Source organism: Neoarthrinium moseri, assembly GCF_022829205.1.
Source record: "Neoarthrinium moseri strain CBS 164.80 chromosome Unknown scaffold84_Wmoseri_CBS_16480, whole genome shotgun sequence".
Taxonomy (NCBI): Eukaryota; Fungi; Ascomycota; class Sordariomycetes; order Amphisphaeriales; family Apiosporaceae; genus Neoarthrinium; species Neoarthrinium moseri.
Genome location: NW_026055198.1, coordinates 88,088 through 115,718, shown reverse-complemented (window position 1 = coordinate 115,718; position 27,631 = coordinate 88,088). Strand labels below are relative to the sequence as shown.

General features: G+C 51.7%; 10 protein-coding genes across 10 annotated transcripts; 4 read left to right on the top strand and 6 right to left on the bottom strand.

Annotated features, from left to right (window-relative positions):
- Positions 1–245: 245 nt before the first annotated feature.
- Positions 246–2,269, bottom strand: JN550_012361 (uncharacterized protein; the record flags this gene model as incomplete). The annotated part of the gene is made up of 9 exons (XM_049310829.1): positions 246–405; positions 476–636; positions 694–958; positions 1,016–1,126; positions 1,188–1,359; positions 1,432–1,827; positions 1,890–1,959; positions 2,031–2,123; positions 2,183–2,269. 9 exons carry the CDS (start codon positions 2,267–2,269, stop codon positions 246–248), a joined length of 1,515 nt encoding a protein of 504 aa, XP_049165696.1.
- A 281-nt stretch (positions 2,270–2,550) lies between these two features.
- Positions 2,551–3,455, bottom strand: JN550_012360 (uncharacterized protein; the record flags this gene model as incomplete). Its single annotated transcript, XM_049310828.1, has 2 exons — positions 2,551–3,097; positions 3,157–3,455. The coding sequence occupies 2 exons, from the start codon at positions 3,453–3,455 to the stop codon at positions 2,551–2,553; spliced, it is 846 nt and encodes a 281-aa protein (XP_049165695.1).
- Positions 3,456–6,733: 3,278 nt separating this feature from the next.
- On the bottom strand, positions 6,734–8,784 carry JN550_012359 (uncharacterized protein; the record flags this gene model as incomplete). Its single annotated transcript, XM_049310827.1, has 9 exons — positions 6,734–6,887; positions 6,989–7,149; positions 7,224–7,494; positions 7,548–7,658; positions 7,712–7,892; positions 7,952–8,344; positions 8,414–8,483; positions 8,538–8,630; positions 8,683–8,784. 9 exons carry the CDS (start codon positions 8,782–8,784, stop codon positions 6,734–6,736), a joined length of 1,536 nt encoding a protein of 511 aa, XP_049165694.1.
- Positions 8,785–9,073: 289 nt separating this feature from the next.
- JN550_012358 (uncharacterized protein) lies at positions 9,074–10,082 on the top strand (the record flags this gene model as incomplete). The annotated part of the gene is made up of 3 exons (XM_049310826.1): positions 9,074–9,140; positions 9,199–9,632; positions 9,678–10,082. The coding sequence occupies 3 exons, from the start codon at positions 9,074–9,076 to the stop codon at positions 10,080–10,082; spliced, it is 906 nt and encodes a 301-aa protein (XP_049165693.1).
- A 423-nt stretch (positions 10,083–10,505) lies between these two features.
- Positions 10,506–11,737, top strand: JN550_012357 (uncharacterized protein; the record flags this gene model as incomplete). The annotated part of the gene is made up of 3 exons (XM_049310825.1): positions 10,506–10,872; positions 10,969–11,242; positions 11,311–11,737. 3 exons carry the CDS (start codon positions 10,506–10,508, stop codon positions 11,735–11,737), a joined length of 1,068 nt encoding a protein of 355 aa, XP_049165692.1.
- A 526-nt stretch (positions 11,738–12,263) lies between these two features.
- Positions 12,264–14,291, bottom strand: JN550_012356 (uncharacterized protein; the record flags this gene model as incomplete). Its single annotated transcript, XM_049310824.1, has 7 exons — positions 12,264–12,524; positions 12,597–12,690; positions 12,758–12,902; positions 13,010–13,430; positions 13,484–13,843; positions 13,913–13,996; positions 14,064–14,291. 7 exons carry the CDS (start codon positions 14,289–14,291, stop codon positions 12,264–12,266), a joined length of 1,593 nt encoding a protein of 530 aa, XP_049165691.1.
- Positions 14,292–14,664: 373 nt separating this feature from the next.
- On the top strand, positions 14,665–16,537 carry JN550_012355 (uncharacterized protein; the record flags this gene model as incomplete). The annotated part of the gene is made up of 6 exons (XM_049310823.1): positions 14,665–14,937; positions 15,009–15,134; positions 15,188–15,272; positions 15,326–15,394; positions 15,451–16,035; positions 16,119–16,537. 6 exons carry the CDS (start codon positions 14,665–14,667, stop codon positions 16,535–16,537), a joined length of 1,557 nt encoding a protein of 518 aa, XP_049165690.1.
- Positions 16,538–16,751: 214 nt separating this feature from the next.
- Positions 16,752–18,506, bottom strand: JN550_012354 (uncharacterized protein; the record flags this gene model as incomplete). The annotated part of the gene is made up of 1 exon (XM_049310822.1): positions 16,752–18,506. The coding sequence occupies one exon, from the start codon at positions 18,504–18,506 to the stop codon at positions 16,752–16,754; it is 1,755 nt and encodes a 584-aa protein (XP_049165689.1).
- Positions 18,507–19,569: 1,063 nt separating this feature from the next.
- On the bottom strand, positions 19,570–21,564 carry JN550_012353 (uncharacterized protein; the record flags this gene model as incomplete). The annotated part of the gene is made up of 2 exons (XM_049310820.1): positions 19,570–20,604; positions 21,124–21,564. The coding sequence occupies 2 exons, from the start codon at positions 21,562–21,564 to the stop codon at positions 19,570–19,572; spliced, it is 1,476 nt and encodes a 491-aa protein (XP_049165688.1).
- A 3,385-nt stretch (positions 21,565–24,949) lies between these two features.
- Positions 24,950–27,003, top strand: JN550_012352 (uncharacterized protein; the record flags this gene model as incomplete). Its single annotated transcript, XM_049310819.1, has 2 exons — positions 24,950–25,408; positions 25,471–27,003. 2 exons carry the CDS (start codon positions 24,950–24,952, stop codon positions 27,001–27,003), a joined length of 1,992 nt encoding a protein of 663 aa, XP_049165687.1.
- Between the last annotated feature and the right edge of the window lie 628 nt (positions 27,004–27,631).

Sequence of the window (27,631 nt, the reverse complement as noted above, 5' to 3'; positions counted from 1 at the left end):
CGACGTCAAGGTGATACAAGAGGATCAATGCTGGAACAGATGTTTCGCAATCTTAGAGTTTCCTCTGGGATCTATCGCCGTAATACTTTTCCTATGTGCGTATTTGACTATCGACATACCCTGGGGATGCACAGACTGGGCTAGTCACCTTGACCGGCACTACCTGTTAAGGCAAGTTCCCGAACAGGGGCTCGGGATATTTCCAAAAACAGATTTGCTGGTAGAAAAAGTGAATGTAAGGATAATCACAAAGGCACGGGCTCGATTTTAACTTTCAAGGCAGGTTTCCACCACATGACGTGCATGTGGCTCTGTGCTAGCCAATCCAAAGTCTCATCCACAAGTTCCAAATCGTACGCCAAGTGCATCTTGGTCATGATCAAGCCGATCTGGACATAGGCAAACCTGAAATGGTGGGTTAATTAGTACAAGTCTTGTAGTAATAATGATGGAAAATCTATTAAGAGACTCTTACTGTTTTCCAAGGCAGCCGCGAGCACCGAGAGAAAACGGTTGACTGGCGTGCAGTGTATCCTCACACTTTGGATCCAGCCACCTTTCAGGCTTGAACTCGTAGGGATCGTGAAAGTTCTGCTCGTCGTGCGTAACAGTCCATGCACTAGTATAGACTTCGGCCTACCCCCATGAGATCAGCAAATTCTTCAAGTCCTGCGGATGGTAACGCAATCCTACCCCTCTGGGAACCCAACGTTTGTCTATCATGGCACCCGGGCAAATTCTCGGAAAGCCCTGAGATCCTGGAGGGTAGATCCTCAATCCTTCGGCTATCACAGCTTGTAGATACGGCAGCTGTTGTGTTGACATTGCTGTGATTTCCTCTGAACTCTTGTAGCGACTACGAATTTCATCGCGAAGCTTGCAATATATAGTGTTGTTCTTCAGTAGGAAATAAGTTACTGCTGCTAAGAACGTTGCTACTGTTTCTCCCCCGGCAATACTGCAAGACCAGATTGTTAGCAACATTGCGAGCTGAGGAGATTCTGGGTATACCCACACCAAGGTCGAGGCGTGAGCTGTCATCTGCTCCTGAGAAACCTCGCCGGCTTTGACTTTCTGTGCGAGGTTTGTCAGGAAGTCCTGCCTCCCATTCTCGATCTGGAGACGCCTAAAGAGTGAAGACCATTAGTATGTATGTTACTTAGCGGTGCAGAGCGAGATTCACTCACCTTGCCACTTTTTCTCTGCTGTAACCAGAATGTCGTTCTCGGACGCCAATAGTCAAGGCAGGCAGCAATCTTCTCCCTAGAGCAGACACCAGTGGATAGCGACGGAGGTTATCCAAGACAGTGACGAAAAAAAGGTGCTCCACCACCATATCCGACCAGAAGTGTGACTTTCCTACGTGTAAGATTAGTTGCTGCCGTTCCGACGCTCTTGCGCAGCTCGAAAAGTGTATGGTATGGGACCAACCATTTGTAATACAGTCAAAGCTTTCTCCGAACGCCATTTCCCCTAAGATGTCGAACGCAATCATTTCATACCACTTAGTCATGTCAAGCCACCCACGGGTCTCGGCCTCTATCCCCAGGCGAAGTACGAACCCGTTAACGCACCTCTGCAAGATGTCTTCCTGGTCGGCCAGCGCCTTAGTCGAGAATGCTGCTGAGAGCATCTTCTTCCCCTGACTGTGCTTCTGTGGGTCTCTTTCACTTCCAATGCAGAGAGTATCAAACCCTGAGCCGTACATGTCATAAAACTCGCTCTTTATCATGACTTGCTTCCCGCCCGTGGCATGACCGTATATATCTTGCCAGGATTGAACCGAAGAGAAGGATAGCTCGTTAGGTGATACCCTGATGACTGAACCTGATAGTTTGTCAGAATACCCTTCACTGCTCAGTTATTGTATTGGATATAGGCGAGCCTACCATGCCGCTTGTGCTGTTTCTGTATTGCTAGATGGAAGCGGCCGCTCATGGAATGGAAAACTCTCCATAGCTAGCAACTGTTAGTTGTTCCAAAAGTATTCAGAAATTGAAACATTGTCTCCGAAAACCAAGTGCACTTACCAAGGACGATCGAGCGAGTAGAGGCCCCGGAAATTTAGCCAAGGGATGGAACCAGATGTTGTAAACTGCCTGACATCCAATGTAGACCGCACACTAGATACTGTCATAAGTAATTTGACTATAAGTATTGTCTATACAGCGATGAGATTTACCAAAACCACGATGTAAGTACATAATTGTCCAGGGGTCAGATCGGCAAGTCTTCGGATCCAAGATCTGGACAAATCTGTGAGCGACATTGCTGATGTGGGATATGCGATTGTCAAAGTTGTTGTCCGGATGTTCTTGATCGCACCTTACGAAAGTTCTCTTGAATTGCTATTCTCTCGTTAGAGGTGTGGAAAGGAAGGAAAAGGTCGTGGTGGCATGGCTGGGACCCCCTGCCATTCGCTTGGCTAGACGAAACCGGCAATCGGCCGAGAAAACGACGCTTTGGAACACCAAAAAGTAGGATCACAGGAGGGAAGTACAACTTATTGCTAACATCAACTTATATCTAGCTAGATAATAATTTGCAACTTCATGGTTGACCCTGGACCGTATCATCCTCGTGAAATACAAGTGCGCGGACCTCAATGCTCTGCCGGGGATCTCGGTCCATCATCTCGTAGTCCGTGAAGGCCGCGTGCGGCACCCGCCGTGCACGGCCGTCCTTCTTCCAATCGTAGCATTTGATAGCCATAACAGTTTCGGGCGTCTGCGCAAACTTGTAGTACCACCTGTGTTTCTCGTTGGGCAGGATAGTGCATGGCTCGCCTACCCAGTCTGGGTAGATCAGCTTCACTGGGACAATGTCCTCGTCCGGAACCGAATGCGAGTCACAAACTGCGAGCGGGTCACGGTAGATCGTTTGGATCGGCCGCCAGATATTGATGACCTGGAAGCGTGACTGGAGCAGCCGGGGAGCATCCTCGCCGAGGTGCCGCAAGACTTGGTTGATGGAGGCCTGCTCCGACTGGTCGATATGAGCACGCTTTACGGGGCGGCGCTCATCATCTGGGTCCGCGGCATCGGGTTTCGGCTTGCGGATGGTGTGATCAAAAAGGAAAACTCGCGAGGCTCCAGTACTGCAGTGGGTTCAAGTCAGTATCGACCTCACGAGCTCCTTCGCCGCAGGACCGCTCACACACGCTTGAGCAGCTGCTCAATCTCAGGATAGTAGACTTCCTTGATACGAGCCTCGTCTATGAACTCCTTCTCCTGGCTTACGTGGTGGAAAACTTGAAATCCGTGGCTGTCAAGAGTGTAATGGTCCTCATTCCCGGTGATGTCTGTCACCACAACGCCGAAATCTACATTTGGCTGGTTGAACGTGCTTCGCTTGCCTGCAAGACTCGCAGCATGCTCAGTCCCATCCCCTGGGTCTTTGTAGTAATTGATGGTGGTTTTGACGTGACGGGGCGTTGGAGAAACCTCAACGGTCATCATGACGGACTGACAAGACTTTTCACAGTACAGAGACGAATGTTTTCCTTACGCAAACGTGGTGTTAGCTAGTAATTTATTCAAATCTCGGGTATTTCTTGTCGCCTGGCTCTTCGTGAATCACCTCCCCGTCCCCTTTGGGAAGGTTTGCGAGCCAATCAGGATGAACCTAAATAGCTTGTCTTCTCAAGCACCAGGACGCCCAATTCTGGGTTGTGTTGCGAGACTAGGCTTAGAACGTGTGCATGCGTTGACCTTGAAGAGTTTTCCTGCGCCCAAACGTTTATTTATGGACGAGTAATAATATTTAGGTCCGCCTATGTTTATACCGAAAAAGCTAGTGATAGTTATCGGCATCGTCGTTCTCTAGGTACAGAAACCTGAACTCCATGTATATGCTGAACCGCCACTGTCGACTCTGCATTTGTTATATAGTCATGCTGTAAACAACTTCATGCAATTCTTGAATTCTCAACTGGAGCGGCAGGAGCGCACCTTGGTGAGTGTCCCATCCCTCCCGGTTGGCCTGCATACTGAGTGATCTGTGGAGAGCACCTAAGCTTTTCACATTCAGCAGTATCAAGAAGCCAAACAATCGGTGTTGTTCTTGAAAATCGTCGATTTCATACTCTCCAAGAACGATGGACGCACGACGGCGCGTTTGTTCTTCGCTGGATGCTGGATGAGAGGCGCTTTTATCCAATGTCGAGATTTCTGCATCGTATTCCCACTTACTCGCAATTTTCTCTAGTACAGCCACCATTTTCTCGAGTAGTAAGATTGAGAATGTCATCAATCTTGATGAGTTTCTGCATGACTGACATTGAGTGACTGCTTCACATTGCCGAATAGAAATTTTCAAGGATTGGAGTGACCGCTGAGCAAGTCCGAAGGAGGTGATTTTACCAAGATTTTGGACGTTCTCGATAGTGCTAAGAATGAGTCCCATGCAGCGGCATCTTGCAGCAGCCTGCATGGTACTGGCTGCTGGGCTGTTTCTGCGGGTGCTCGAGGTCTCCTGCTGTTGGATATTATTGGTCCCTGGCTGTGGAGTTATCCCGTAGTTTCTTGTCGAATGAGGCGAAAAGAAGAAGGATGGGCTCCCTATAGATGACGACGTGTTGCATGAATCTCCATTTGCACTTGGAAGCGAAGACCAGGAGGACGAAGCCTCGATTGTTTTCTCATCGCCCGTAGACGGCAAATAGCTGCCAGCTCTCCCCACTGTCCCCATGAAATTCTAGATCAGCGCCTTGCCATCATCAAGAGTATTCAGAGGCCCAGGAATCAGACTAATACGTAAGTGAACTCACTTCGTCCAGAATCTCCGCTGGTGCACACTGCATTAGATGGCCAACTGGAGGTGCGATCAAGTTCATCAACGCCATTAATGATGATACCGTCTGGAAACGATTCGCCTAGTTCAAATAAGTCCGCGTCGAAATCAGAATAGCTTTCAGTACCGTGCTCGAAATCACATTGGCCTTCTGCTGGAAACCGATGGATATCTTTCGGTGCGACGCTGGGCTTCGGAGGCACATGGGAAGAAACCCCATCTTTCCCTGCAGAGCCAGACTTGGACGCTGATTTAGAACTGTCAACTTCGGGTAGGCTTGTTGCCGTAAAGATCGCGGTCTCCCTAGAAGCCGGGGTCACTGTCTGCTTGTCTACCCATGGGTCACCCAACACGACTCGTGGCGGGCTTGCAGACCTAGACCCGCAAGCTTCGGGGCCCTCCGGCTGCTGCTTCTCATTCACGGTCCTGCGCCGCTTTGATGTTGAGAGGCCAGAGTAAGTGCACACGAGGTTTCGATCATGACATCTCTGACAACCCAACCTGTGTGCAGAGCATTTCAACTATCGCAATGCAAGAATCTTGTATTAGCTCTCGATCCAGATAACTGGCAACGAGCTCATCTCCATCAACGAACCTTCTTTGATCTACAAGAATCGCAGGCAAACTGATTGTAATTTTGGCCAGATTTCGGGGGTTGCGCTGTGGTGGAGATGCAAACCACCTCTCCATCGTAGGCTTCCTGGCGCAGCGTTGAGAACATGTCGCGGGCTTTCGTCGAGAGTCCCGTGTAACTGCAGACGTGCCCTCTCACAAGCAAGCAGCAAACAAATACCCAAACCCAAGTGCCCACCGCCCCCTTGGATGGAAGGGTCGAGCGGCTGTCAGTAGCGCCGCTCTAGTTGCCGCAGCGCCAAGTGCCGTCGTGTGCTTTTAGCTTTACCGTGCAGGGTCCCCATGTCTGCTACCTAGGCAAAGGCCTCTAAACTGTATTTCGAGGTCCGTTCCGAAGGCTACATGAACGAACGGTTACCACGTGGCTGCAACCTTCCAACGTACATTTAGACTTTTTCCTAGGGGCTTGGGATCTGGATTGCGTTAGGAATAGTCCCGGTAACGCGTGGCGAAGAACAGCGACGGCATCTACACAGTGACGGCATCTACAAAGCGACACCCTATGCAACCGACGCGTCTCTAGAATCAATATGTCTAACCACCGACGGAAACAAGTCTATATGGGGCGGACGTTTCCAATGACACCATTGCCTCGGTACATGCCGCAAGCATTCCAATTATACGTGAGGATTCTTATCACAGTGGGGTTGCTAAGAGCGATAGGTCCAGCTGGGGCCAACTCTAAATGATGACCAGCCATGTCCGCTATTCCACTCCGCTGGCCGAAGAGCCCGAGCTTGTTACATAGGTAGCTGGTGAAGTTGCAGATTCGGGCTCCAAAGCCGGCCAGACGAATGGTCATGCGCAACGGGCCCACCCGATGGGCTCACCTCTGCATAGACGTACTAGGATCGTATCTGTCGAATTGAACAACTAGGCGAGGAACGCCACGTGCTGACAGGCCATCCGTTAAGGTTAATGCATCCTGTTTCACTGCGAAGTCTTAGACAACTTGCGTGACATGAATGTACCACGTTGCGCCAAACTATCGTGGAAAGGCGGGCCTCGGCAACACTAAGAGCGAATACAGGGTAGTATTCGCTTGCAGCGCAGATTCCCAAAACACCAAACCCCCCTTCTTTGCGTACGTAATCTTCCTACGATTGGATGACTGTGATAAAGGCGGAGCGATAACGCCAAGCTACGTAAAGGTTATTCATAGTACCAAATCTTTTGATTGTAGTAAATGAACCTGCCATCCTCAGATCATTGTGTTCACTTCCGCACAGATCTTGTAGATTTTGTTCCCAACCTCTTCAGTGACCAACTGCGTGCCGCATCTTGCGCTGAATAGAAGTCATGCCTTCGTTCATCTCGAACGAACGGAAACCTTCATTACAGGCTTCTGCCATAAGGTGTGCATCTTGGATTGCGCCTGCCAGTCTAGCGATGGATCTACCAAGTTGAGATCATATTTGAAGTGGATTTTGACAAGAATGGTACGCATCTCTAGCCATCCAAGACTAGACAGAGTAATACGCGATCAGATTAGCATATTCTTAGATACATTCCGCAGCCTGTGAAGCTCAATCTGCGGTCAAACCCAAAGGCTTGGATATCTTACCTTTTCCCGAGGCAGCCCCGGGTACCGAGGGAGAACGGCTGGCTTGCCTCTAGGACATCTCCGGAGTTTGGGTGCGTCCATCTTTCTGGGCGAAAGCTCCATGGATCATGGAAGTTCTCGGGTGACATCGAAGCTGCGAAAGGATTTGTGGAAACAATGGTCTATGATGATTGATATGTTGGTCAAGTCGAGTAACACTATACAAGGAAAGCGCATAGAGGAATCATATACTTACACCACCAGGAACAAAATGGCCATCAACAATATCACCACCCTCAGGTACGACCCGCGGTAATGGCATCGGGAGCGGCGGGTACATCCTCATGCCTTCCAGGATTACTGCATTTGTGAAAACCAGGGTTGCTGTTGAAGCGCCATCGATTTCTTCGTACCTGTTGAAAGAATCTCGAATTTCCTGGCGAAGCTTTTCGAGATGAATTGGGTTCTTCAACAGGTAGTACGTGATACACGAAAGTGCCGTCGCCGTCGTTTCACTGCCCGCGATGCTAGATACATAGTCAAAAACTCAACCTGTACAGCAGAATAAAAGATCACGCACACGAAGTCGGAAGAGTGAGCTGCTAGCTGAACATCAGAGATCTTGTCAATGTCTCGATGTTCCAATATCTTGGACAGGAAGTCATTGCGATTGCATTTCTGGCTGATTCTCCTGTCGAAAGCTTAGAGATGGTTGAAGCATTGACAAAATGGGTTCAAAGTTACCTCTGAACAAGGTCCATAGTATAGGTCTCGTGCTTCTGTGACTCCGCCACCAGCCTTTTGAGGACTTGTGGGAAAAGGTGTTGGAAGACTGAGGAAAGGTACGGAAAACGCTTGAATGTGTCGGCAAGAGCGCCCATACGAAGACTCTTCACTACGATTGAAACCCAGAAGTGTTGAGTACCTAAGATGCAAGTTATTAGAGTAACTTGGCCTGGTTTTGCCTGTATGATGGTATCTCACCTGAAGCAACCCCGTTGAAAGACTGGCCGAAAGCGAGACTACCAATAATATCAAACGTCACTAGATTGAACCACATGACAATGTCTGTACCACCTGGGCAATTTCCCGCCTGTCCAATTCTGTCGACAAGATGGTTTACGTGTCCGCTAATGAGGCTTTCCTGTTCGCGTAACGATCGATCCGAGAAGGCGTCACGAAGGTACTTTCGCATGCCAGCATGAACCTCTGGATCGCGCTCACTGACAATGGAGAGAGCTTCACCAGCAAAGTTTCCTCCGCTGTAGAAATCGCTTTTTAAAAACTCTTCATGGCCCTTCCTCTTGTCGTATATATCCCTCCAAGAGCCAGCACTGTTGAATGAGAGTTCATTGGGTGCTACTCTCACTACAGAACCTGCACAGAATGAAGAAGTTAGCACGAAGCATGTCAATATGCGCGGCCAAGGTTGCTTCATTATGGTACCGTATTTCTGATGCAGCGCCAGCATCTCATAGGGTTGCCGGCCCCCAAGGAATCTTTTGCAGTACGAGAACTATGTACTTTTAGAGCCGTGAAGCAATTTCTGATACTTGAAATTGGTACTAACGTTGCTGAAGCGTGCAGAATACGGCCCTGGAAACCGCGAGAGTGGATGCTTAGAGGCATTAACGAACTTAACCAAAGCCCAAACCAGCAAGGCCTATGGCTTCAGTATCAGTAAAAGTCTTTTCTGGAGGAGCATCAGAGCGTACCACTACAGTAGTGGCTAAAAACATGTTTTCACGCTGCATCGTCCTTCTGATAGAAGTATCGGTCCATCCAACGTCAAGGAGGTCAATAGTAGCCGTTTCCATCGCGAAGTCGCCGCAAGCTTCTGTTACTGTGCTCGCACTTTATGGTCAGCCTATTTTCAAAGCAGCTGTAGAGGTTCGAAATATGGCCAGTTCCAGCAAGCAGAATGCTTCTAGGGCGGGCAGGGGTCTTGGGCAACGAGTTACGAAACAGGCAACTGCCCGAACAACCATCCCCTTTGGATAGGCGGCTATTTGCATGAAATCTAACATTTCCAAACAAAACTTACAGACTGCGGATCAATTATCGTCTCGTATGCCAACCTTTTCCAGTCCTGTGAGTCTATTGGAAATGGCTGGTTTAAATATTACAGAGAACGATATTCCTGACCTTCACGGCAAAAAGGCCGTCATCACGGGTAAGGCGTTCCGCGAACGCATGGAAGAGAAAATACATAGAGTCCTAACAGGGTACAGGTGGATCTTCGGGCATTGGTTTCGCAGCAGCTACAATCCTGACTGCCAGAGGTGCCGAAGTCTTTATTTTGGATATCGAAGAGCCAGAAGAGCATGGCAACACATCAATGCACTGGATCAAGTGTGATATCAGCAAATGGTCTGACCTGGTTTTCGCATTTGCCCAAGTCGATGTTGTGCATATCGCGATCGCCAATGCGGGCGTGAGCGAAGATGGAACATACCTGAGCGACGAATATGATGAGAGCGGTAATTTGCTAGAGCCATCATATAAAGTGATTGATGTGAACTTCAAGGGCACTCTGAATTTCATCAAGCTCGCATGCAATGCAATGCGAACGCATAGCGTCGAAGGCAGTGTCGTAATTACGTCCAGCGCAACTGCATATGCGGCAGAGCAGAGCCTACCGGTTTATAGCGGTACTAAGGCAGCGGTAAGGGCTCCCAATATTTTCTTGAATGTAGCTAACAAAGGACAGTTGGTAAATTTTATGCGTGCCATGAGGTCGTATCTGCGTGATACCGGTATAACTATCAATGTTGTAGCTCCAGCTGCCACTATCACGAAGCTCCTTCCAGCAGATCTTGCAGCGCCAATTCTGGCGGCGAATCTCCCCGTCAGCACAGCACACTTTGTAGGGTTGGCTGTCGTATATTCAGCTGTAGCAACAGAATCTAAGAAAGCACAATCCTATGGGAGGGACACGCTGGAGTGGGAGAGAGCGCCTGGTCGTTGGAATGGGAGAACCATTCTGACACACGGAGACGTATACACCGAGCTTGAAGGACCTTTGTCGGATACGCGTCATATCTGGTTTGGGGATGAGAATGTTCGACAGACAAGATTGCAACAGTCCATGACGGACTTCAGAGCCGGAAATTAGAGCACCTTATACTTCGCAATGATAATCAACTCCCTTGTGACTGACTTTTGCCAACCCCTAATATGACTAGGTTTGAAGTAATCCCACACTAGATACCACAAAAGATTTACACCCATCCAGTGCTTGAGTTCACCAGCAGTCGACTTCAGAATCTCCCTTATTGCCGAACAAATACTAGGCATAAAAAAATGCACCTGTGTAGATGTCTCGATTTTCGGTACGAAACCTCCGAATTTCGCACAGTTTCCGCTTTAGGAATAATGTCGGCGGAGACTTGCCTTTTGAGGGCCAGCCATCGCTCGCGGGATGCCAGTATACATGAGGTATGCCACGTTTCCTCGTCGTACCATCCCTCTCTCGATTCAAAAGATCAGAATTAGAATTATGAATCTGCATTGGATCCAAAGTTTTGTATTCGAAAAGATGACTCTCCGGTCCGCATTGCCCTCATCCATGATGGCTCCACTCGTCGCTCTCACTTCGCTCCTGGTTCCTGCTAAGCATGCTCCCCCGAAGCTCGTAGAAAAACAGCGGCTGTCATCCCCAAAGAGTTCCTGCAATGCACCTTTCCCTCCACGTTTCACAGCCAAGCTTCACCCGCGCGAAGCTGAAGTCTCAGCGGAAGTCAACGGCTACTTCCTGCAACACTGGCCGTTCCCCGATGAGCGAGAGAGAAAGAAGTTCGTGAAGGCTGGTTTTCCCTACGTCACATGCTACTATTTCCCTGCTGCTCTGGACGACAGGATAGCTTTGGCGTGCCGCCTTTTGACGTTACTATTCCTGGTAGATGGTATGTATAGGGTGGCTTGGTTCGTATGAAGAAGATGGTTTTAGAATTGGAAAGAAAGCGAAGATGCGAGCTGACCATTTGGGCACACCCTTGCAGACTATCTAGAAAGTCTGTCACTTGAAGAGGGCTCGGCTTACAATGAGAGGCTTATTCTCATTTCCAAGGGCTCTGTTAAACCCGACCGAGACATCCCTGTAGAATGGATCACGCATGACCTGTGGGAAGATATGAGAGAATGCGACAAAATGCTGGCAGAAGAAGTGCTAGAGCCCACCTTCACGTTTATGAGGGCACAGACCGATGCCTGTCGCCTTGATATCAAAGGCTTGGGTAACTATCTTCAATATCGCGAGAGAGATGTGGGAAAAGCGTGAGTGAATGCGGCATCTCATACCATGTTTCGGTAGGCGAATGATCACTAACGCGGAGTTGCATCAGTTTGTTGTCCGCCTTGATGAGGTTTAGTATGAACTTGCATCTTACCGCAGATGAGCTGGCATCTGTGAACGATGTTGAGATGAACTGCTCGAAGCACATATCTGTCGTCAACGACATATACAGCTGGGAAAAAGAGGTTCTGGCCGCCCAGACCGGTCATAGAGAAGGTGCCGTACTCTGTTCGTCGGTGCTGGTGCTTTCGCAAGAAACTAGCATTGACGTTGAGGCATCGAAGCGCGTGCTCTGGTCGATGTGCCGGGAATGGGAGTTGGTTCATGAGAAGCTCGTGGCGAAGAGGATAGCTTCCACTTCCCTGCCTTGCAAGGAAGATCTCAAATTCTTCTTAAAGGGGCTTGAGTATCAAATGAGCGGCAACGAGGCTTGGAGCGAAAAGACTCCCCGGTATCACCAGCCAACTGCATCGTAGAGTATCCTAAGTATCGCAACTTATATAAAGGTCCTGCATTTGTACTTTCCATTTATACACAAGATATCAAGTTTGTTATGCTATATAATATCGGTGCATGACAACCTTTTTTGTCATGTCTGCATCACGTGTTCGATCCCCTAGATTTTCTCCCCAATAGGACTGAATACAACACTGATACCAATCAATTTCCTGTGGGATCCACTGTAACTCCATATTGTGTCTACACGAAAGTCGAAGCATATTCTTGAAGCGTTCCGGGTATGGGGCACTTCTTGAGTATTCTTGTACTTATCAGCGCACCTTCGCGGAGTTATTGCCAGGCAAGTATATATTAAGTGTAATATGTATCGACTTCTTCAAAAGCCAAGTAGTTTGCGTGAAGATAACTATTTTAATGGTGATGCTCAGGTTCTCAAACGTTCTTGATATTTAAGCTCATGTGTGTGATTTTCATCCAGTTTCAATTGTTGCTTTTCAAACGAGTCAACACTACAACGCATCATACCGCATATTATGTATAATTTTACCAATTCAAAGCTGTACCTTGCCTGCCGGCCGGGTGGTTAGTACGAGACAAGGACACGTCTGCGATGGTGTAGTCAACCTTGCCATTCGCGTCGGGCACAACATCTTCTTGGATGCCATTGACTCCAGCAGCGATTTTAGACTCTAGCTTCTCATCATGAGCATCAATGAGCTCCTGTGGAAGCTTGGCCAATGCCTGATCAAAGTCCTCGATAATATCTCGTACATCTTCAATGCCCACGGAACATCGAATAAACGCCTAATTGGAAGTTTTAGCTCCTTGTCCAAAACAACGTCATAGGATGGGATCAATCAAGGGATAAAAGCTCACCGGAGTAATACCAGCCTCTCGGCGGTCCTTCTCGGACATGATAACATGTGTCGAGTTCCATGGATGCGTAGCTAATGTCTTACAGTCTCCTACACTGTTCAGTTGCAGATTGGAGTCAGCTCCGTAGATTATAAAACATTGCAGATTCAATTGCTCCTTACTTTGTCTGATGGGAGACGACTCGGACAAAGTCCAAGAGCATCTTACTTGCCTTATCGCCACCTTTGGGCCCGAAAGCAAGCACAGAGCCATATCCTTGCCTAAGGTATTTCTTGGCATTTTCGTGATACTGGTTTGTCTCAAGACCTGTCAATTTATGTATATTAGCCAAAAAGGAAGGAGAAAATAAGGCCAAGCACATGATAGGAAATAAAACACAAGTGCGGCACTGTGAGTTGAATTCGGAGGCATACCGGGATAATTGACCCAAGCAATCCGTGGGTGTGCTTGCAAGAATCGGGCCACTTCCAGAGTGTTCGTCGCGTGTCGCTCGCAGCGCAAACTAAGCGTCTCCATGCCTATGAGCAGTTGCTGTGCTGATGCCGGGGCCAGAATGGACCCCACTTCCATCAAAATGTCCAGTCTGAGAGCCATAGCAAAGGCGATGTTTCCGAATGCCTTCCAGTAGGAGAAGTTCATCGGGCCGTCTTTTTTCATGAGCCGTGGGAAGCGTTCGCCAGCCTTACCCCAGTCGAAGGTGCCGCAGTCGACAATGACTCCCCCAACAACGGTGCCATGTCCGCCCATCCACTTCGTGGCTGAGTGCAAGACGATATCGGCACCAAAGTCAATGGGCCTGCACCATGTCCCACAAGCACCAAAGGTGTTGTCAACCTTGATATCGGAGTCAGTCGTACAACCCTCTTTGAGTACGTGGAGACACTTACAACAAATGGCATTAGATTCTCGTGGGCCAGATCTGCCAAGTCCTGAAGATCGGGAATGCTGCAGCGTGGGTTGCCAATGCTTTCGACATACAAGAACTTTGTCTTGTCATCAATGTACTTGGCGAATTCTTCACGAGTCTCCTGCTTCGCCCACTTCACGTTGATGCCAAGACGGGGAAGTAGGGTCTTGAACAGGCTGTAGGTGCCCCCGTACAAGTTGATCGAAGCCACAATGTTATCGCCAGCTCCGGCGAGACAAATAATTGTGTTGAAAATCGCTGCCTGTCCTGAGGCAGTCCCGACAGCCGCGGTGCCTCCTTCCAGGACAGCCGAACGCTTCTCGAAAGCAGCAACAGTAGGCTTCGAGACAAATTATGTCAGTAACTATATTCCAAATAATTCATTAAGTGCAAGCCGGTAACAACTCACGTTGGAGATTCTGCTGTAGAAATAGCCGGCCTCCTCGGTGGCGCATATTCTTTTGGCGTGGCCACTATCGGTGAAGATGAATGACTTGAAGCAAATTCGTCAGTTACAGTCTAGAAGGGATCGAATCATTAATTCTTGGACTTGGACTGACCACACTGTTGTAAATTGGAACTGCTCTTGCATGAGTTTCCTTGTCTGGTCTATGACCGCCATGAACCTGGAGGGTATCGTATCGCAATCCGTCATCGAACTTTTCTACCTTGTAAGGCTGGAAAGGGTCATGTCCAGGTGGCGGCGGAGTGGACAAAACACGATGCACTTCATGGCTACCGTTTGTCCCTTCGTTGTGGGTAGGTCCATTCCCGGCTGAAGCAACCATTGTGTATGATATGAGAAACTGATGAAATCTAGTGACTTTTGAGACTCTGAAATGTCGCAAATCGATATAACAACATCAATAGACAGTGATCCTCCGTCTTATAAATGATCAACCCCCAAAGTTTTGGCGTTACTGCTGGCCTCAACCCATCGCGACCTATCGGAGACTTTCCTATTGAAGTAATCAGCCGTGCCCGAAAGCGCCTTCGATGGCACCTCTGCGCGCGAAACTTTGCTTCCGCAAAAGTACAATCCATGATGAAAACTGTTTTGGAAGTGTATTCTCGCATTTACGTTTATCATTGCACCCGTGTCCCATAATCATAGAGCACTGTCTGTCTCCCTCTCTGTTGTGCCAGTCTCGATACGAAACTATGGAGCCCTACGAGAAACTTGATCCACTCGTGTGGGCTCTGGATAGAGGAAGTCTCATGCGAGAAGCCTGGGACGGCAGCCCGATTAGACTTGCTACTTTGGCTTGCCTGGTGGTGTGCATATCGATTATGATTTGGTACGTTCGGCCGAATTCTCAGGCACTTGTACCAGGCGTCCTGGTTGTTGGAGGCAGCGATAAGAAAAGTGTGCGGGAAAGCCGAGAGAAGTTTCGACAATTTGCAAAGGAAATGCTGGAGCGCGGTTACAAAGAGGTAAGCAATGCCTGTCGCTTGAGTATCTCATCTTGCTATCCCAGCTACTGAAAATTTCATGATCTTTCCAGTCCGGCGGGGGGTTCTTCTACGTCCCTAGCCCACTCGGAGAGCGGTTGATGTTGCCTGCCAGCTGCCTCGATGAGCTGAAAACTGCGCCTATAGACCACATCGACTTTGTTGCTACATTCATCGAGGTGAGGGCTGGCAATGAGACTCATATCATCTGCGACGCGGCTAACATATAAAGATGTTCGAAGGGAAATATACAACTATGGGCAGCAGATCAACTCTACACCCACGTGTGGTGAAAGCTCAACTGAACCACCATTTGGGTATGTAACAAAAGTATTCTGTACCACCATTGACTAAGAACTCATTCAAAAAGACGAGGTCATGCCCGCCGTCCAGCAGGAGATTATCGAGGCCTTCCATGATGTTTTTCCAGATTGCGAAGGTAATTGAACACATTCTCTTGTTATCACTTTAAATATAATTAACGGGAATCCCCAGACTGGACGCCAGTCCCTGTTGTTGAAGCACTTACACAGATTGTGGCCAGGGTGTCAAGCTGCATGTTCGGAGGACGTGCTCTAGCTCACGACAAGGCATGGGTCCAGTCATCCATCAACTTCGCCATCGATGGATTCATAGGCGCGCAGAAGATCAAGAAGTACCCCGAATTCTTGAAACCATTGGCTGCTCGGTTCATGCCAGAAATCACAAGCATAGCGAAGCATTATGAGGCCGCAGAAGCTGCAGCGATTCCTATCCTCGAAGCTCGGCAACGCAGCGGAGAGAAGGCTTTGGATCTGCTCTACTGGATGTCTGAACAGGCCGTTGGCCCGGAAAAGGACCTAAAGTTTCTTGCCAGCATCTTGCTCAAGGTCAGCTTCGCTGCCATACACACTAGTGCCGCAGCCCCAGCGCAACTCATCTACGATCTGTGTGAGCATCCCGAGTATATTCAGCCTCTCCGTGACGAAATTGAGAGTGTTATTGATGCCGACGGCACGATAGCCAAGTCCAGCTTCCTCCGCATGACAAAAATGGACAGTTTCATGAAGGAGAGCCAGAGGTTCAATCCGTTGCTGCTGAGTACGTGATTCTATTTTCATTAGGCGGCAGACCACGGAGTTCGACCTCAAGACCCTGAGACTGATATTTGTGCCCTGAATTAGTCACGTTTGAACGTGTTGTTCACCGCCCATGGACTTTGTCTTGCGGCTTGACGATCCCAGCCCACACCACGGTTGGAATTCCGACACAAGCCATCACCATGGACCCCAAACTGTATCCCAACCCCGAGGTATTTGACCCCTTCCGCTTTGAGAGGATTCGAAAAGAGAACCCCGAGTTCGAGGGGCGAGCCCAGTACGTTGCATCAAACCCGTCCTCCATGGCTTTTGGATACGGGCGTCATGCTTGTCCAGGTCGTTTCTTCGCCGCTCAGGAAATCAAGGCCATCATGGCATACCTGCTACGAAAATACGACATCCGCTTTTCGGAGGGCCAGAGTCGGCCAGAGAGTCTCCGTGCGGAGACTCAGTTCCTGCCGCACCCAACAGCAACTGTGGAATTTAGAGCAAGAGACATATAAGGCTTAAATAGAACTTCAAATAACGTTATTCTAAAATCAGTACATTATACAGAAGTGTGAAGCACTGCCGGGTGACTGATAAATATATATTTGAAACAGGGCCCCAGCTAATCGGTACTGTTGCTTCTGGTCAAGGCTCCCTAGGCTGGTATGGATATTTGGGCCTATATCAATATTGGAGGATATTATTTCACCATCAGGTCACATCAAGTGTTCACTTCAACTTGAAAGTTTGAAACTTCAACCGATGCAACTCTTCCACGGCCAGATATTCTTTGCGCAGCTCGAGTATACCTACACGGTAGAACGAGCCTTTGCGCTTCTTCACCACAAGGACGAACCCTGCATCGCCTAGGGAGCCCAGCCGAAGAGCCTTGTACGCACCACTCTGTACGTTCTGAACCACCTTGCTTTCCTCGACGCCCGGCTTGCTGGGGCGCCACGTCGCGGCCTTGTCCAGGATGCAGATGAGGCCCCTCTGCATGGACAAGAACTTGCCCGGGACTGCCACCGTCTGCACCAGGAGTGCCTTCGGGTACTGTCCCAGCTTGTCTGCGCCCGGCCGGTTGTCCCGGACGTCGGGTATCGAGCGCGTGGACCCGTCCTCGAACGACAGCTGGATGCTGGCCAGCATGTAGTCCGCCGGCGCCTGGATCTCGAAGTCGTGGACGGCGCGGGGCCACGTGATGCCGCCTTCCCAGCCGGTCCAGGACCAGGAGGGGAACCCTTTCCTCCTGCGCGGCTCTCGCTGCTCGCCGTCGTGCCACCATGATAGACCGGCCATCAGGAAACCCACGTAGTCTACAATGTCGGATGGGGACGTGTCGTCGCGGGGGTCGAAGAAGGGAACCCCCCAGATGTGACGGACGGGCAGGCGATCGGTGGCCTCGAATCTTTTGATCATGCCAGCGAAGGCGTTAAGTGAGTCCTCGTCGTAGCTCAATGTCCTCCGCGAGTACTTTTCCGCGCATTCCACATAGGCCATAAATCTGTCACGTTTGGTGGTGTGCGGGTGATGCTGCCCAGGCTCGTTACCCTGGTCCCCCACGAATAGCCGCGGTTTCATGAACTCAAACAACCAGGGCAGGATATCGTTCGGGGCTTTTTGAATGTTGATGTTAAGACTCTCGTAGCAACACGCGGTCCGGCACTCGAAATACATCTGGTACTGCGTGAACACTAGGCACCTTGGTGATAATACTGCTTCTTGGAAAGTCCAGCCCCTAGTCGCCCAGCGGGAGCCTAAGATCTCGCGGCGGGGGCTCGGCGGCACCCAGGATACCGAGAAGTTGTCGTGTTGAAAGGGTGCCTTCTTCCCTTTACGATCTTTACCGACCCCAGGAAGCCCATGTGACTCGTCTTCCCCCGCCGCGGCTACAATTGTAAGCGCAGCATTCGAGTATATCGAATCCATGTGCATGATCTGCTCATGCTTCTTCCAACCGTCGCGCTGGTCTACGCAGTACTTGTCTATCCAAACATAGCGGTATCCCAAGGACACCGCGACTTCCAAAGTATCCTCTATCACCGGTACCGCCGTCGCTGGCAACACAGATTCAGCGTCGATATTGGCTGCTTGCTTGTTGCTTTTGCCCCACACGTAACTCAGGGCGATATACGTGGGCGGTGTTTCGAGGGACTGAACAGAGATGATCTGTCGCGTCTGACAGTCGATCAAGTTATCGGGCTGGTAAGACGAGTGATGTGACTGGCAGATGACATGACTTGATTGGCATTCATTCAACCAACTCCCTACAATATTAGGATCGAAACGAGGAGATACCTCTTTCGCGCAAACCCCCTTATAGCCGATCGTCGTCTGAGCGCGCCATATTAAGAAGCCTGTTTGAGAGACCAGCTCGTCGAGTCGTCCTTCCCGTAGGTAGTCCACATCAATCGGTAGAAAAGCTAGGAAAAAGTCGTCCGTCTTCACTTTGCAGTGCTCAATGATCGAAAACGGTAAGCCCATGTCCCTCTGCAGTTGTCGCACTAGATAGGGCATAAGTGGGAAAGCCCGGAGCTGCACTGGACCGCTTGAAATTTTGTGGAAGACATGACACATGGTACACTCGGGTGTATATGAAAACATATATCGTTGCTGGACAAGGATGCCCCGTGCATAGTGACTACCCGACTCTTCGTAAATGTGCTGGATATCGATATCGCGACAGGTGCGGCATGTCCCTGCAGCGGATTGCCTTGATCTTATTGAGACTGATGAGACTGATCGTCTGATTGAGGTACGCAGAGACGAGAACAAAGGTGAAGATGGGCTTGCCCGTTCCTTCAAAATAATGTATTAGCGACCAGTACGTATAGTCGTGGGACAGCAAGGATTCCCCACCTGTGCTGGCGACGCGGGTCGCCCAGGAACTTGTGCTCCAGTATTATGAGCAGGCCATAGCTTGAACTTGAACCGTGACGGCTGTGGCGGAGGTTCTGATTGCCGTCCGGAATCGAGCGACTTCTTAGGCTTCCTCATCGAGTTACTTGGGAGAAGGATACGATGGTCTTCACACTCGGTGAAGCGCCACACGTATACACAATAGTAGAGAGCGAGAGGCAAATCCACCCCGGATGGATAGTAAGCGGCGACCTGTGACTGATTTATGCAGTCGCGATAAGGAGCGACGGAGCCTTGCGGTACCCCTGTTGTGTGTTGATATTCAAACGAAGCTATGCCTAAAACAAGAGGGAGTGCAGTTACTGGCGGAGTCAGGCTGCTTACTGCGCGCGGACAATAAAGCCATGCCATTCCGATTCGTCACGACACGCCTCACACAGTATCGAGGAGCATTAGTCGAAGTCATATTACAGATGTCTATTCCACTGCTGCTCATCCCAATCTCTAAAACCAGATCGAATCAATCGCTGGACCCAAATTTGGGTCGCCAGCCTATATCTAATGCGCCAGCTTGATTCCCATCCTGTTCATCAACGTACATAACCATGGCAAGACCGGCAGAGCAATGTCCCGCTTCAGCCGGGCCCCATTTCCACAACTCATCACAACCATTACTTTTGGCAACCATTTATCCCTGGAACTCATGAAGACCGAGCTTCTGGGCCTCCTCCCACTTGCCAGGGAGCAGAGCCAGAGGAACGATGCCAGAAACGTGCATCTCAGGGCCGAAGATCTTGGCATCAAGACCCAGTTCTTGCGTGGCAGCCTTCATGTTCTTGAGACCCTCCTGGTAGTTAGGACCAGCACGACGGACCCAGACCTTGACGTCTTGCTCTTGAAGCTGCTTCGAGTACTCGCGCAGGGCACGAATGACACCCTTGAAGGTAGAAGCGACGTTGGTGAAGTTGGCAATACCACCACCGATGAACAGGACCTTGCCCTTGTCGCTGTGAGGTGCACGGAGCATGAGGTCCAGAACGGTGCGGGCGTAGTGGAAAGTTTGCGACTCGGTAGGAGCACCGGAGTATTCACCGTAGTTGGCGAGGTCATCAGCGAAACCAACCGACGCAATGGCGTCAGCGTAGACAACGGAGGCACCACCACCAGCAACCAGGGTCCAGATACGGCCGTTGGGGTTCAGAACGGTGAGCTTGAGCGATGCACCGGTCTTGGCATCCAACTCTGCGATGTAGGCCTCCTCCTTGGAAAGCTCACGGCCGAAGGGAGCAGGGAACTCCATGGGCGGGCCGGCGTCGACGCTGATCTTGCTTCCAGCGCTGGCAACAGCGGCAAGACCCAGGGCAGCAGGCGAACGAGCAATAGCCCACTTCACACCACACTCGAAGTCGGCAGTCTGGTCAAGCTTGGCGGCCAAGTCAAGGAAGTGCACCTCGGCCGATGTGGCGTCTGCGTTGGGGATAACGACCAAGGGGTTGATCTCAAGGTAGGTGAACTGGCAGTCGACATAGACGGCGTACAGGCGCGAGATGAAGTCAACGAGGACATTGTGAACACCCTTGGGAACCTTCTTCAACAGGTTTGCTGCGATCTCCTCATTCGAGGGGAACTCTGAAAGATCGACGGGAATCAACAGCTTCTCAGCCTTCGCATCAACATCACCGACATCAACACCACCCTCGTGGGTGAAGAGAATCCAGTCGCCCTATAGTTCAAAGTTCAAATTAGCGCCTGCATTCTTTATCTTCAGGGGAACTGCCAACTATGCAGGCGAGCGTATAGAGTTTAGTATAGCGTGATTAGGGAAAAGGGCGATGCAAACTATGCATGTCTCATTGCGGAAAGTGGGTGTCAAGGTGCCAAGGTGGATTCCGATTCCGAGCAAAGTGGTTTAGTTTCCGTTCGTCCGCAGGGCATCGGCTCGGTCCAGCAAGCCCGAATGAGTGCAATAAATGCGGCCACGATGCCACAAACTCATCCAGACGCAAAAACCACTTGATTTCCACCAATGCGAAAATAAGATATTTTCTAGACTAACGGCCAACAGTCCGTTCTCTTTTGCAAAGCAAAAAGACTTGGACTGGGCGAAGTCTGGATATAATCCACTCTTTGCACTGGGCGCATCCGCCAGACACCAAAAGGAGAATGCAAAAGAGACCGGGATTCGGAATGATGCAGAGAGGCAAAGAGGCAGATTCGCACAAGGCGTAAGGGGAAAACTCACATCTCTCACGGAGTTGATGTTGATGTAGTACTCGGTGCCCTCGGGGTGAGGAACGAAAGGCTCGACGAGGAACTGGCTGAGAACACCCTTGACGTGCTCGACCTGCTGGACCTTTCTGGCACGCTCAGCAACCCAAGCCTTGGCCTCAGGCCAGGTCTTGTTCAGGGCCAGGAGACCGCTCTTGCCTCGGCGCTTGATCAGCTGATCAGGCTTTGCGACGAACTTGGCGCCGTCCTGGAGCAGCCACGGGTAGGTGACCTCGGCCTGGTCCAAGACAGCGTTCACGTCAGCATCCTCGGGGAAGTAGAGGGATGCCAATCTGGGAGGAGGGTTGTGTGTGGCCGACTTGGGGAGGGGAGTGGGCTTGATGACGGGCGCCCGGGTGAGGTGGTAGTTGAGGATGGCCTTGCCGTCGGCCTCGAGGATGGACTTGGCGGACATCTTGGGTGGTTGTGCGGGTTGAGAAAGCTATTCGCAGGTATGTGAGCGGTCTGTTGGCTCTTCGACTGGATTTTCTTGATTCTTCCTTTGGAGTGGGATGTCAGCAACGGAGCTCCTAGGACGAGTGTTCTGAGAGACGAGAGCGCAAGTGCGAGGCAAGCGGGAGACAGCTCCCCAACGGCAGACTGAACGGCGATGGTTGGAAACACGACAAGCTGAACACGAACCGCTGCGGGCCACTCCTTTCTTCCCTCCTTAGCTTTTGCCCCTCCTCTTTTCGAAAAACGAGCTGGATACGAGTTGTCTCGATGACAGCTTGCTTACCTTGTTGCAACGCACTTGGGGGGGGCAGTGTTCCCTACGATGCACCCCTCTTCGACTGGCGAGAAGGAGGAATTGCAATGGGGGGACTGGGTTGAGCTGGGGAAAGCAGAATGCCACGGCGATGCACTTACTCTTTCTTTCAAGCAGAGGAAGACGAGAACACAACTCCAAGCGGAAGGTGGTTCTTTGAGACTGAATTGAGGGCGGCAGGAATGGGGATTCTCGTTCAGAAAATTTCGAGGTTCAGAGAGGTGCCAATGCCAACGGGTGACCCTAGAAAGCTCCGCCAGTTGCCTTCAGGGCCCGGAAGGTGCAGCTTTGGTGTGTGCTCCAGTCCAGCAAGTCAAATCTCTGGCGCGCGCCCCGGGGTCCGTGCTGGGATTGGGCCATGGATTGGGGCATGGATTGGGGGGACACTTGGGGCACTTTGGGCGGTCTGCTGGGTCCTGCAATTGGGGGGTCCTGTCGGCCACCGCCCGTGGCCCGGAGTGGGAACGAGCCTGCGCTTGCAGCTTTGGAGGGGGACGCTACCCGCAGGCTGGCAGGCAAATCAGGCACGGTGTACGGCAATCCATACGGGGCACCCGACTGTGTCTTACCGCCCCAAAACTATTGGGGGAGATCCTGCGCCCCGTACAGCCTAGCCGGGCCACCAAAGTACCGGTACCCCAACACCAACACTTCCACAGGTTGGGGGGGAAGTTGTCGTCGGCCAGTTTCGACCGTTGCTACCAAGGTTCGGGCCCAAACTCGGCTGACTGGTTCTGAAATTGGCCGAGGGAACCTGCAAATGCGCTCCTGCCTGCACACACGGCAAGAACCTTCAGCGGGTTGGCTTGGACAAATGCACGCTCAACTCATGGACTCCGATGGCTGCAGGGTGTGGTGTGGCATCATCGAACTTTCTGTCTGGTGACACTCAGGCTCGGGGAACCGCCCGGGCAAGGGCACTTTGACACGGACGATGGATGCATGAGACCATGAGTGCAGCACCAGCTGCTGCGCCGAGTCAGATGGAATCAGTCGAAGCCGAACTAAAGCAGGCGCTCGTCCCCAGCACTCGAGAAACCCGTATCTGAGCCCCTAAATGGCAGGCAAGCTCTATACTAAGTAGTGCGATGGCCTCTGGATGGAGCCCAATCTGGAATTGCGACGCAGCAACCGACAGGCAAAATCACTTCACGTGGCAGGCCTGCCCGGTTCGTCGCTTGAGTGTCGCCAATGCACACTCTATCTATGCTGCAATGCTGCAATGCCGCCCCGAGATCCCTTTCCTGACTTCCGAAAAGGTGTCCCGCGGCCATGTCAGGCGTTGATGGCGGCACGAAATAGGCCGGAGTTGGCATTTGGGGACCATCCGGCAACCGGGGTGGGCACAGCTGTCGTCCGGTCAACTTCCCGATATGGTGAGCTGACCTCCGAGAACTGTTGCAGTGCGAGGACCTCCACGGGTCGCAATGCCATATCCACCCGGACGGGCAAGCCGTGGGCTCGACCAGCTGGTCAATGATGGGCAAGCGCATGCTCCTCCTGAATCCCCCCAGTGCGCACCTTCTCGATTTGAGTTGCGATAAAGTTATTGCTCGCGATTTCTCCTATTTGTTTGTTGGCGTTCTGAGAAAAGTGCCCGAGTTTCGCGGATAATATTGGCGACAACGGAGGGGGACTAGCGATTTTCATTTGCTAATCGCCCAGCGATAGACTGTGGTGCTATATTCGTGGTGGGGTGTTACGCAAGCTCGTACCGGTACCTCGATCCCAGGGCGGGCCAAAAGAGCGGGACAGGGCCCGAAAGCCTGCTGGAGGGGCCCAGTGGGCAGAACAGCCCTGGGAGAGCGCTGGCCGTGGGCGAGAATGGCAGCGAACGAGGTGCACCCCCAGCACCCTAGCCGGGCTGCTCCCTGGCTCCCTGCAGGGCTGGCTGCAACCCACGTCAGAAAGCCGCCATGATCAACAGGGTCAGGAGGGGTTCTGGGGGTCCAGCGCTCCCAGCAAATGGAAGCTCAATCTTGCGCCGCTACTATTCGGGCCAACAAGGCACTTGGGATCCAATGCCTGCGACTTGGAATTCAACAGAACAGACGACTGGTATTAAAATTTACCCCAACTATTCCGACTGCTAGTTTCCACCGGACCTGCTCGCTCACAGCACCGACAAGAGGGAAAAAAAAAACGAGGCGCTTGGCCTGGTGCATCCACACACCGCAACGCATTTGCGCAGAAAGGCAAACCAGAGCCACACACCACACCCAACCCACTGTCTCTGTTCTTCGGGCGGACCCTGCTTCCCTCCCCTGCATCTGTGCGCCCCTGCCCGTCTCCCCAAGTTCCCCGTCGTCGCTTTCACTCAACCTGGGCCGGAAAAAAAAGCTCGACTTACAATCCTCTTGCTTCCCCCCCATTGAAAACTCCCACCCCGACATCCACTCCTCTGAAGCTGCAACGGCGAGACGCTTCATCCGGTCTCAGTGCGTTTCATTGCTTTAGGTATCCGAGTGCAGTCAGCTGCAAGATAAGGTAAGTCAGCTTGTTGCGTGCGAACCCCCGTGCTGGCTTTGCCTGCTGGCTTGGCCACCTGCCCCTACCCGCCTGTTCTGCGCTGTTCTGTCTTTGCTGGGAGCTTGAAAGGGGGCCAATGCCGTCGAGTCCGCTGGGAAAACTCCGCGGGGGAGGTCAAAGATGCATTGTCCGTCAAAGGCAGCAGATCCCTGATCCCATCGGGCTTGCTTGGGTTGTGCTCAGCGCGGCCGGCAAAGCCTCTTTTCTCGTTCGCCTCCTACAGACTAAGATCCGGCCAGGGAGCGCCAATCCCTCTTGAAAACCCCGTCTGACACCATCTTGTACCCTTGATCTTACACATCAAGCAACCCCCCTCGAATCAGGTGCATTCACTACTGTGTGCGGCCTTCGAACAGCTTCACCCAACTCTGTTTCTTTCCCAATTTCCGACTTGGCCTTGATTGCATGAGCGAGCTGGATACCTGGCAGGAGCATACAGCTAACTAGACTGCTTTTTCTCGCCTTATAGACATCCTGAGAACCCGAATCCACCACAGCCAACATGTCTCCTACCACGAATGGTGTTAACGGCACCAGCTCGGCCGGTGGTCTGTCAGCTAACGACAACATCACCCGGTTCGGAGCTCCCAGCCGACCTCTGAGCCCCCTCCCCGAGCACGCTCTCTTCAGCGACAAGACGAGATGTCTGGTCTACGGTCTGCAGCCCAAGGCTGTCCAGGGCATGCTCGACTTCGACTTCATCTGCAAGCGCACCACCCCCTCGGTCGCTGGCATCATCTACACATTCGGTGGTCAGTTCGTCAGCAAGATGTACTGGGGAACCAGCGAGACCCTCCTGCCCGTCTACCAGCAGGTCGAGAAGGCCGTGGAGAAGCACCCTGACGTTGATGTCGTCGTCAACTTTGCTTCCTCGCGAAGTGTCTACAGCTCTACCATGGAGCTGATGAACTACCCTCAAATCAAGACCATTGCCATCATTGCTGAGGGTGTGCCCGAGCGAGTAAGACCTTTCTTCCTTGAAAAGCAATCAGACCGTCGGGACGTGACTGACAAGTGATTCAGCGTGCGCGTGAGATCGCCCATGTTGCCCGCAAGAAGGGTGTCCAGATCATTGGACCTGCCACCGTCGGTGGTATCAAGCCTGGCAGCTTCAAGATCGGCAACACTGGTGGTATGATGGACAACATTGTTGCCTCCAAGCTCTACCGCAAGGGCTCCGTTGGTTACGTCTCCAAGTCTGGTGGTATGTCCAACGAGCTGAACAACATCATCTCGCAAAACACCGACGGTGTCTACGAGGGTATCGCCATCGGTGGTGACAGATACCCCGGTACCACCTTCATTGACCACATGCTCCGATACCAGGCCGACCCCTCGTGCAAGATCTTGGTCTTGCTTGGTGAGGTTGGTGGTGTTGAGGAGTACAAGGTCATTGAGGCCGTCAAGCAGGGCGTCATCACCAAGCCCATCGTTGCGTGGGCCATTGGTACTTGCGCCAGCATGTTCAAGACAGAGGTTCAGTTCGGTCACGCCGGTTCGTTCGCCAACTCCCAGCTTGAGACTGCCGCCATGAAGAACAAGAAGATGAAGGAGGCCGGCATCCACGTCCCGGACACCTTCGAGGAGCTCCCCGGCGTCCTCAAGCAGGTGTACGACAAGCTCGTTCAGCAGAAGGTCATTGTTCCCGAGCGTGAGCCCGTGGTCCCCAAGATCCCCATGGACTACTCGTGGGCCCAGGAGCTCGGTCTCATCCGAAAGCCTGCTGCCTTCATTTCCACCATCTCCGATGACCGTGGCCAGGAGCTCCTGTACGCCGGTATGCCCATCTCGGATGTCTTCAAGGAGGAGATCGGTATCGGTGGTGTCATGTCTCTGCTTTGGTTCCGTCGTCGCCTGCCCGACTACGCCTCCAAGTTCTTGGAAATGGTTCTCATGCTCACTGCCGACCACGGTCCCGCCGTGTCTGGTGCCATGAACACCATCATCACCACCCGTGCCGGCAAGGACCTGATCAGCTCCCTCGTTGCCGGTCTGCTGACCATCGGTTCTCGTTTCGGTGGTGCCCTTGACGGTGCCGCCCAGGAGTTCGCCCAGGCTGCCGACAAGGGTCTGAGCCCTCGTGAGTTTGTCGACACCATGCGCAAGCAGAATAAGCTCATCCCCGGTATTGGTCACCGTATCAAGTCGAGGAACAACCCCGATCTGCGTGTCGAGCTTGTCAAGGAGTACGTCTTGGCCAAGTTCCCCAGCCACAAGCTCCTCGACTACGCTCTGGCCGTCGAGACCGTCACCACCTCCAAGAAGGACAACCTGATCCTGAACGTCGATGGTTGCATTGCCGTGTGCTTCGTTGATCTCATGCGCAACTGCGGTGCTTTCAGCCCCGAGGAGGCTGAGGACTACATGAACATGGGTGTCCTGAACGGTCTGTTCGTGCTGGGCCGATCCATTGGTCTGATTGCCCACTACCTCGACCAGAAGAGACTGCGCACTGGTCTGTACAGACATCCTTGGGATGACATCACCTACCTGCTGCCCACCCTCGGCGCCCCCGGCCCCGTCGGTGAGGGCAGAGTCGAGGTCTCGGTCAAATAAAGGACGTGAGGCGTTGTATAAGAAGTTGAAACTTTTGCGAGGGAAAATGGGAACTCTGCTTACGCTTGGAACGGAATGAATGGGGAGCACGTGGCACTAGATTTTCTACGTGATGATCCTGTACGAGATGAGGAGATATAGCATATCTTTGTGCGAGGCCCGGTTTTGGCCTCGAGAGTAATAGACGAGTCAAGTTAAGAGAGTCGGACCTGGATGCTCGCTGTGCAGTCATTATGTGGACGAACGATGTACGTTGATGTGCGTAGTAACAACTGCGTCATGATGCCTAATGCCCGAGTCCCCAAAGCTACCTGGATGAGAAGAATTGGCTTTTGTGTTGCAGCGTATGCATCTCTAGTCCTGCAGAATGCTCTAGTTGAATGCATCATGCACCAGGCCATGAAGATTCAGAGGTTCACCTGTTGCAGAGAGCTGATGGCGTGAGATTAGGATGACTCTGGGCGTGTATGTAGCCAGCTGACTACAAGACTGGGTGCCATCGCTTCTCCTGATAAGCGATAAGCGGCCAAACCTCGGGGCTGGCCCAAAAGTTCGCGACTGGTCCCATCGCCAACATCGTCGGAGCGGCAAGCCTAGCACAGAGACATTGCTTTGAATTGGTGAGGCA